The sequence below is a fragment of the Theropithecus gelada genome, chromosome 14 (genome assembly GCF_003255815.1).
Source record: "Theropithecus gelada isolate Dixy chromosome 14, Tgel_1.0, whole genome shotgun sequence".
Classification (NCBI taxonomy): Eukaryota; Metazoa; Chordata; class Mammalia; order Primates; family Cercopithecidae; genus Theropithecus; species Theropithecus gelada.
This window is the reverse complement of record NC_037682.1, coordinates 59,142,196-59,151,083: the sequence shown is the minus strand read 5'-3', so window position 1 is coordinate 59,151,083 and position 8,888 is coordinate 59,142,196. Positions and strand designations below refer to the sequence as shown.

The window sequence follows — 8,888 nt, the reverse complement described above, 5'->3', positions numbered from 1 at the left end:
CACTGCAACCTCTGCCTCACAGGTTCAAGTGATTCTTTTGCCTCAGCCTCCCGAGTAGCTGGGATTACAGGCTCATGCCACCATGCCCGGCTAATTTTTGTATTTTGGGTAGAGACAGTGTTTCGCCACGTTGGCCAGGCTAGGTTTCCAACTCCTGGTCTCAAGTGATCTGCCCACCTTGGCCTCCCAAAATGCTGGGATTACAGGCATAAGCCACCGCGCCCAAGAGAGTTCTTTAACTTTAGTCTTGGAATTCTTCTTGTCCTCTGACCTCATTTTCTAGACAATGCTTTGCAGCTGTCTGTGGCACATTTACTGTTTGGGAAGAAGGCTAGTTTTACCTTTAATTAAGCTTGACTTCCGCAGTTTTTGCTGTAAGTTTATGGCTGGGTGAAGTCTTTCCATTAAAGCCTAATGTTGGATAGATAGGTAGGCTCCTGGGGTGCTGATGGAAGGTGGCCAATGCCACAAATTTATGGTAGGCCTATCGGAATCTTTTCCTTTTTCAAAGAGCTGCCCTGTGCCCTGAGTACAAGTTTCGTTTCCTAGGGGAACTTAACTGAATTGGCATGGGCTGAGAGGTTGGGAAGGGATCAAGTTCTTTGTCCTACCTTTGAACCTGGCAGTAAACCTCTAAGGTCTAGCTAATATGGCTTCATTTGCATTATGTTCTCCAGGAGTGGCTTCCCAGGCATTCATTCATTTAATAAGTGTTGGATAGCTACATTTATTAGGAACTGTAAGATTCTAGGGATACAGAAGTGAATGAGACAGACTCAATCCCTTCCCTTGAGGTATTACAGTTTAGTTAGGGAGAGATAGTTAAGTTGATAACAAGTAAAATATAATTACAAATTGTAATAAGTGCTATAAAACAAAAGAATACTGTCTTTTGCCTGGCTGCTCCTCTAGGGGTGGGGTGGGGGGGGGGAGAGAGAGAGAGAGAGAGAGAGAGAGAATGAGAATGTGTGTGTAGTTAGGGGAAAGTACCTGTGGGAAGTGTTCAGGTCTAGATTAGATTAACAAAAACATTGTCGCAGGTTAGAAGGTGAAACAGTTTCAAGGAGGAGGGAGCAGTCAGTAGTATTACATGTTAAATGAGACAAGTAAGAAGAATGAAAATGTTCATTGGCTGTAGTAACAAGGAAGAGGTTAAGTTTTGTGGGGAGGAAGCTAGATTGTGGTGCATTGAGGAGTGAATGGAAGATGAAGTGGAAATCGCATTTTACAATTTTTTTGTGAAGCTTAGCTTGAAGGAAAAAGACAAATAGCAGGGCAGCAGCTTGAAAGAATTTTGGTGTCTGGGTAGGAATTTTTTTTTTTTTTTTTTTTATGGAGAGATGTTGATAGCCCTTAACATAGTGCTTGAAAAGTAGGTGCTCAATAAATATTCATAGACTAAACGAATAGATTAAGGTAACAAGAAGAGTAGATTAAAAATATATCATAGAGAATAAGGGATCCAGAGCACTGATGGAGGAATCAATCTTACAGAGAAGAAAGGATACCTCTTCCTCTGAAATTGGGGGACAGATAAGTGTGTGGGAAGGCAACTGAGGTTGAGGGAATTGGCTAATGGCTAAAAACTTCAGCTTTCTCCAGGCAGGGAAGGAGACAGAGAATGGGATGGAACTGGGAGCTCAGCAGGGCTTGCATGGGGTTAGGGATAGCAGTTTGAGAGGCCTGAAAGAGGTAGCTGCCTGAGGACTTGTGTGAAGACATCAGAGCAGAATGAGCCCACAACTGATTGGACACCAGGAACCTGTAGAGGAGCAAATGTCCTTGGTTTTGTGATCTTCTGAATATACCATATCATATAGGACTTTGCTGAGAAAATGAACCTATAAGAGCAATTATACCATTTAAGATGTCCTGATCTAACACAACAGTTCATCAAGGGCATATTTATAAAGGTTATAAACCATATTGTTGATATGAATTCTAGAATAGGATTGCAGTGTTATCCCTGGGGAAATTTGTGTTGATCTAAGTTTGGGTCAGTTAATGATACTGGTATATTCTGACTGGCTAAGTCTAAGTTAAATCATTCCCGAGTTTTTTTGTGTGCGCTCTCAGGTCACCCCGACTAAAAATTATTAGTCATTCCCTTTTGAGTTATTGGTAACTAATTTCCATACCAATTTTCTTGACCAGAATGCAGAAGAGCAAGAGGATGAGCGTATTGGTGCAGGCTTGAGGGGGCCACCATTAGATCTTGGCAGGAAAGGAAAGAATATGAAGCTAGAGGTTGGGTGATGGTGGGGGAAGAGCAGAAAATGTAACAGGCATGGAGATCATTCAGGGTTGGAAAGCATGTATAATGGAATCAAAGATAGAATATTAGATATGAAAGGCTAAGAAGGTTGAGCTGGGAGGGGAAGTCCAGTACTGTGGACTTACATAGCAATGAGTTGCAAAAATAAAGTCTTCCCATTATTTGTACACAGTATTGTGTAATACTGACTTCACGGTAATTACAATCAATCCAGAATGATTATTTGTTTATCAGAAAGGGAGAGTTTGCTCACACACATGTTTGTGTCAATATTGTTACCTAACTGTGTTGCATAATACACTATATTTGCCCAGTATGTGGTATCTTTGAATATAGATGGTAGTCAGGCTCTGACAATGCCATGTCAGGTCTCCTCAGGCACCTGATCTAGCTCCTCCTTTCACTAGTCAACAGTGGCAAGGCCTCCCTCTAAGGTACTTGACCTTTTTGCTCTGCCTTTTCTCTCCTGACTTTTTGTCATACAGGTCTCAGCTTGACTATGAAGTTCCCAGGGAAAAGACCCTCCAAAAGAGCAGCACTGGCTTCTCACCTGAGACTTCCTTCCTGGGTAGCCAGGTGATGACTGCTCTGAAGACAGAGAGATACCTGAAGAAGATCCATTTCCTCTATCTCAATGTGGCTCCCAGCCGGTACTTTAGGTGAGAGCCTATGTCCAGGCCCCTTCTCCTCCCACTGCCTGGTTTCCTTCTGTGCTATCTTCCGCCTCTTTCTCCGCGTGTGCACCCCTCTCCCTGTCCTTTCTCCACATACTCCTCCTCTGACTCCAGTGTCCCTCTCTCTTCCCTTCTCCTCAGCCTCCTCCTCCTTTCCACTCTCTACCTCCCCTTCACTCCCCTTTGCTTTTGCAGACTTTTGTCTTACACATCCTTTTCTCATATTTTGCTCTTCTTTATTCTATCCTAGAATGATAGAAACATTTGTTCATAGCCTCAGAAGTAAATTTTATGGTGATCTCTTCCAACTCCAATGGAAGAATCATGTGTTTGTTTAAATCTTTGCAGTGTCAGGAAAATTTTTTTCCAGGCATCTTGTTCCTTAGACTGAATCAAAGTCTGTGTTCTTTTAACTTCTACCTCCTGGTTCTAATTTATCTATGTGGCTGTAAAAACAGGTCTCCTCCTTCCCCATGACTCAAGAGGCATTTATTCACTTCCTCTCATTAGATCCAAATCACACCTACTTTTAAAAATTTATTCTTCTTGTTATTATTTTGAAGCAAGGGTTCACTCTGTCACCCAGGCTGGAGTGCAGTGGCGCAATCATGGCTCACTGCAGTCTCAATCTCTCTGGCTCAAGCAATCCTTTCACTCAGCCTCCTGAGTAGCTGAGATTATAGGCATGAGTCACCACACTCGGCCAGTTTTCTAAAATTTATTTTTTGTAGAATGAGGTCTCACTATGTTGTCAGGCTGGTCTGAAACTCCTGGGTTCAAGCCTCAGCCTCCCAAATTGCCAGAATTACAGGCATGAGCCACCATGCCCAGCTCAAATCTCACCTATTTTTAAAAGCCCTATTCAAGTCCATCTGCTCCCAGAAATAATTGTAGTAATTGCCTTTAACCAGGCTCTTCAATATATTAGGCACTGTGCTAATAAACTCATGACATGGGTTACCTAATCCTCATCTACCAGGTAGGTGCTATTATTATTTCGGTATATGAGATGAGTGGACTGATACATAAGAGAGGTTGAGTAATTTATCCAAAGCTACATAATAAGTGGTGTAACTAGGATTTAAACCTAGGACTATCTTAATCCAAAAGTTTATGCTCTTAAGCAGTATCTAATACAGTCTCCCAAAGAACCTTATTTCCTGCACACACTGATCTCTTGAACTTAGGTAGCACTAATGATCAATATCATTCATTCATTTACTGATCAATTCATTTAATAAATGTTCACTGAGAGCATCTGTCAGTTATTAATTGATTGTCTGTTGATTCTAATTCTCCTCCCTCTCTGCTTTGTGATACTGAGGCTGAGATTCTGTAAACTTTTTCTCTTTTTTCAGCTGGCCTCCTATTAGGTTTGATTAATGGAGAGTGCTAGGAGACTAGACAGCAAGATAAGAGGGGAAGGGACTTGCTGCTTCGTTTGCTTGCTCTTTCTGCCATCATCACCTCAGCAATGGTCTTTCACCCTGGCATCAGCACTTTCTTTTTTCTTTTTTGAGACAGAGTTTACTCTTGTTGCCCAGGCTGGAGTGCAATGGCACGATCTCAGCTCACAGCAACCTCTACCTCCCTGGTTCAAGCGATTCTCCTGCCTCGGCCTCTGAAGTAGCTGGGATTACAGTCATGTGCTACCACACCTGGCTAATTTTGTATTTTTAGTAGAGAAAGGATTTCATCATGTTGGTCAGGCTGGTCTTGAATTCTTGACCTCAAGTGATCCACCCGCCTCAGCCTCTCAAAGTGCTGGGATTACAGGTGTGAGCCACCGTGCCTGGCCGAGCCAGCACTGTCTGAATCAGCCTTTTCATAACGCTGAGAGGTACCAACACCAGCTGGTAGCCCCTTTCCTTCAGAGTTCTTTTTGTTGTTGTTGTTTTCCTTTTTTAGACAGTCTTGCTCTGTTGCCCCGGCTGGAGTGCAGTGGCAGGAACACAGCTTGCTGCAGCCTCCATCTTCTGGGCTCAAGTGATCCTCCCACCTCAGCCTCCCATGTGACTGGGACCACAGGTGCCCACCACCATGTCTGGCTAATTTTTAAATTTTTTGTAGATATGGGATCTCACTTTGTTGCTCAGGCTGGTCTCGAACTCCTGAGTTCAAGCTATCCTCCCTTCTCAGTCTCCCAAAGTGCTGGGATTACAGGCATGAGCCATTGCACCCAGCCACATTCAGAGTTTTGAGTCTCAACTCTGCAAGGCCCTTCCTCCAATCTCATAGCTTCTAATAACCCGAACCTCTTCCATTTGTTCCTCTAGTTCTGGAGCTGTTTTTTGTTGTTGTTGTTTGTTTGTTTTTTTAAATGGAGTCTCGCTCTGTCGCCTAGGCTGGAGTGCCATGGCGATCTTGGCTCACTTTAATCTCCACCTCCCAAGTTCAAGTGATTCTCCTGCCACAGCCTCCCAAGTAGCTGGGATTACAGGCACCTGCTAATATGCCTGGCTAATTTGTGTATTTTTAGTAGAGTCAGGGTTTCACCATATTGGCCAAGCTGGTCTCAAACTCCTGGCTTCAAGTGATCCACCCACCTTGGCCTCCCAAAGTGCTGAGATTACAGGCATGACCCACCGCGCCTGGCTTCGACATCTTTTCAAAAACACATTCTCTTTATTAAATTCACTTTGTTGAAATGCCTAGTATGGTTTCTGTTTTACTGCCTGGACCGTGGCTAACACTGTATCTGGTATTATGAGTGGCCCCAGGAAACTAGCCTCTAATATAGGATCTTCTTTGATTTGGTAATGTCCTTGGCCTAAAACAGTATTGAATTCCTTGCTAATGGGAAATAGGATACTAGTAATCCATGACACATAGTGGCATCACAATTAATTAAATTATCACTTGTGGTTGAATGTGATGCACCTAGTGGCTGCTACACTTGACTGTCATGGCTCTAATGATAGTAATGGTGACAGTGTGGGATGGAATGCCTACAAACCATAGTGGAGAGCTTACAGAAAGGAAATGACAAGCATAGGGCTTTAAACTATTAGCATCTTTTATAATCAGAGAAGCATCACGATCAAAGACAATTAGGCACATAAAGAGACAAGAAACTATTGACAAGAGAACTAAAAAGGCAATGGATGATTACAGGGCCAGGATCTGCCAAAGAAGGAAACCCATTGCAATGAGTTCAGCATTTGGTGCTGCTTTTCCCCAGACAGAGGCTCCTCTCAATTCCTCTCAATATAAAGGTAGTTAAATGTCAATTTTACTATACATTCCTGAGATACTGAAAAGAGGAGCCAAGCTTTCAACAGACTCAGGGAACTAAATGAGCAAAAGTTGTAGTTCAGGCCCCATACCAAGGAGGAGGTATATTTCTGGTTCCACTTTACTCATGTGTTGTAGCCATTTGGGGTCTCAGCCTGAAGCCTGGGGGATTACATTTTTGGGTTCTCTGATGTGTTATACAGATATTATATTTCATGTATTATCCAGTTTCATATGTTATCCAGATAGTTGGCCTAGTTTTTCTAGTTGTTCTCAAGTGGGAATGTTGGTCCAAATTTCTAGTGCACCATCAATAGAAATAACTTTTTCAGTTGTTTCATTTTATTTCTTTATTTGCTATGTAATAGGTTTTTTAAATGTGTTTGAATTTATCAAAATTTTAATTGCATTTTCTCCAGTGTTTGATTTACATTTAGGAATTTATTCCTTCACCTCCTTTATTCCTTGAGTCTTTGCTCAGCTGTCACTTCCCCACCCTTACCCACCCCATTTAAAATTACACTTCTCCCCTGGCACCGCCAATCTCCCTTTGCCTGCTGTTTTCCCCCCTCCCTGTTGTTAATGATGTTTATCATCTTCTCTAGTAGAATGAGAGCTCCATTGGGGAGGGATTTGGGTTTGTTGTGTTTAATGATGTATCCTCAGGGCTTAGAACAGTCTGGCATAGAGTAGATACTCAGTAATATTTGTTGAATGAATGAGTGAACTAATCGCCCAGATTAGGGAAAGATTTGGTGGGAGTAGATACTGAGTTTAGTACAGAACTTGGTGAGTTTCAGATGCAAGCAAGACGGAGTTTGAGATGTTGTGGAAGCAGCTGAATGTTTGGGTCTGGGACTCAGGAAGATACTGATTTCCCCCATCTGCTCTCTAGTATCATGTCATATGCCAGTTGATTCTGAGCCCTTCAAGGACAAGGACTATATAGAAGTCATCTTTACGTCCCCATCGCTGACCACAATACTTGAACAGAGGTACAACTTGATAAATGGTTTAACTAAGTTCCATAAAGGCAGAGAGTGAATTTTTCTTGAACACTGATGTATCCTCAGTGGCTTACACACTGCTTGCCTTATTAAACATTTGTAGAATGAGTGAATTTCCTCCAAAGGAGTAGTGGCCATTGCAAATGAGAAGGGTACTCCGTAACTCCTGGCCCTACACAGAAACAGCAGCCTCCATTAAGTAGGTCATAGGAAAAGGAAATACCTCTTGGGAAGAGCCAGGGCTCAGTTAACATAGGCAGCCTCACTGTGGGAAGCTAAATGGCCCACTGATTAAAGAGGGGCATGAGTCAGGTAACTTTGGTTTTAAATCCTGTATTGTTCCCTTAACTGTCTTGGGCAAAGCTTTAACTTCTCTTTGTTTCAGTTTTCCTAACTGTAATTTGGGGATATTAGTACTATACTTGAGACACTTTAGTAACTTTGTCAAAAACAAAGCAAGGTTTTAATATGACTTGACTTAGTGTGTCCATTCTGGTATCTATTTAAAATGTTCTTAAGTCACTTGCTTAACAATGTTTTCTAGAAAGTTGAGAGAGATAAGAGATAGAGGATGGCTATTTTATCTCTTAGGCATTATAGGACCTATGATACAGCTTTTAAAGTGCTAAAAATATATGTAATACTTAAAAATATTGCTGGCTCTGAGTTATATAAAGAAAACAGAAAAATAAAAATAAATGCTTTATTAAATGTATCTAAACATAGCATTATGCTAACTGGCCTACTGTAACTAGATACACCTATTATATCACTACATATATATTGCATTTAATGTGGGATATAGGTGTATTTTGCTGAAGTAAGAGAACCCAAGACCAACTAAGATTTTTAAGATGGCTCTAAAGGTACTTGTCTAGGTAACTAGGTTGCAATTTTCCTCTTTATTTGCCTGTTTCTAATTTTCTAGTCTTCCTCTGCTTTTCTCTAATCTCTGTTACTCCACCAAATAACATTCTGATTATCTCTGCATGTCTTTCAGTACCCAAGTATGTATGTATTTTATCATTTCTAGAAATGAGAATTTTTCACATTTATCATCTCTAAAATTGTGATGCATCTTACAAATTGATGGAATATCTTATTAGAAGCATTTTTATCTTAGCATTTCATAAGATAATGCTGCAGCTTATGGTGGACAGTGTCTTAGATTTGATGGGATGTAAGATATCTGCGTGTGAAGATATTAATTTCTTGGAACTGGCTAGGTGCCTTTTTCTTTCTTCCTATCTACCTTTGGCTTCAGTTTCTTAATAATATTTGTTTCATCTTTCTAGTTTAAAAATAATTCTGTTCTCTTTCCCCCTTTTTCTCCTTTCTTCTGCCTGCCTTCCTGTTTCCCTTTTTCATCTCCTCTATCCTCCTTTGGTCTCTTAAAGTCTGACCAAGTTACCAGGGCCTTCACTGATCAGAGCTCTTTTTTTTTTAAAGGCCTTACAGCCTGATGGTGGTGCCACCCGACAAGGTGAATGCCGAGCACTACATCTTCTCTCCCTTTGGGATCTTGCACGTACATCCTGTAGAAGGTAGCGAGACGATGACACTGGGTACCTGGCACCATCACTGTGTTCTCTGGCAACAGCTCCAGTTCATTCCATTCTTTAAGTATTGCCTCTTACGCAAGTCCTTTACCTGGTAGGTAATGACAGATATGTGATTTGGTAGGAAATGGATGACAGC

At 41.5% G+C, this 8,888-nt stretch overlaps 1 protein-coding gene across 1 annotated transcript in view; it reads left to right on the top strand.

Moving 5' to 3' along the window:
* DNHD1 (dynein heavy chain domain 1) overlaps positions 1–8,888 on the top strand; it is a 90,778-nt gene that overhangs the window by 19,139 nt on the left and 62,751 nt on the right. Inside the window, exons 6-7 of the mRNA XM_025356234.1 lie at positions 2,761–2,934; positions 8,640–8,843. Coding sequence (XP_025212019.1) covers positions 2,761–2,934; positions 8,640–8,843 — 378 coding nt within the window. The remainder of the gene's footprint in view (positions 1–2,760; positions 2,935–8,639; positions 8,844–8,888) is intronic.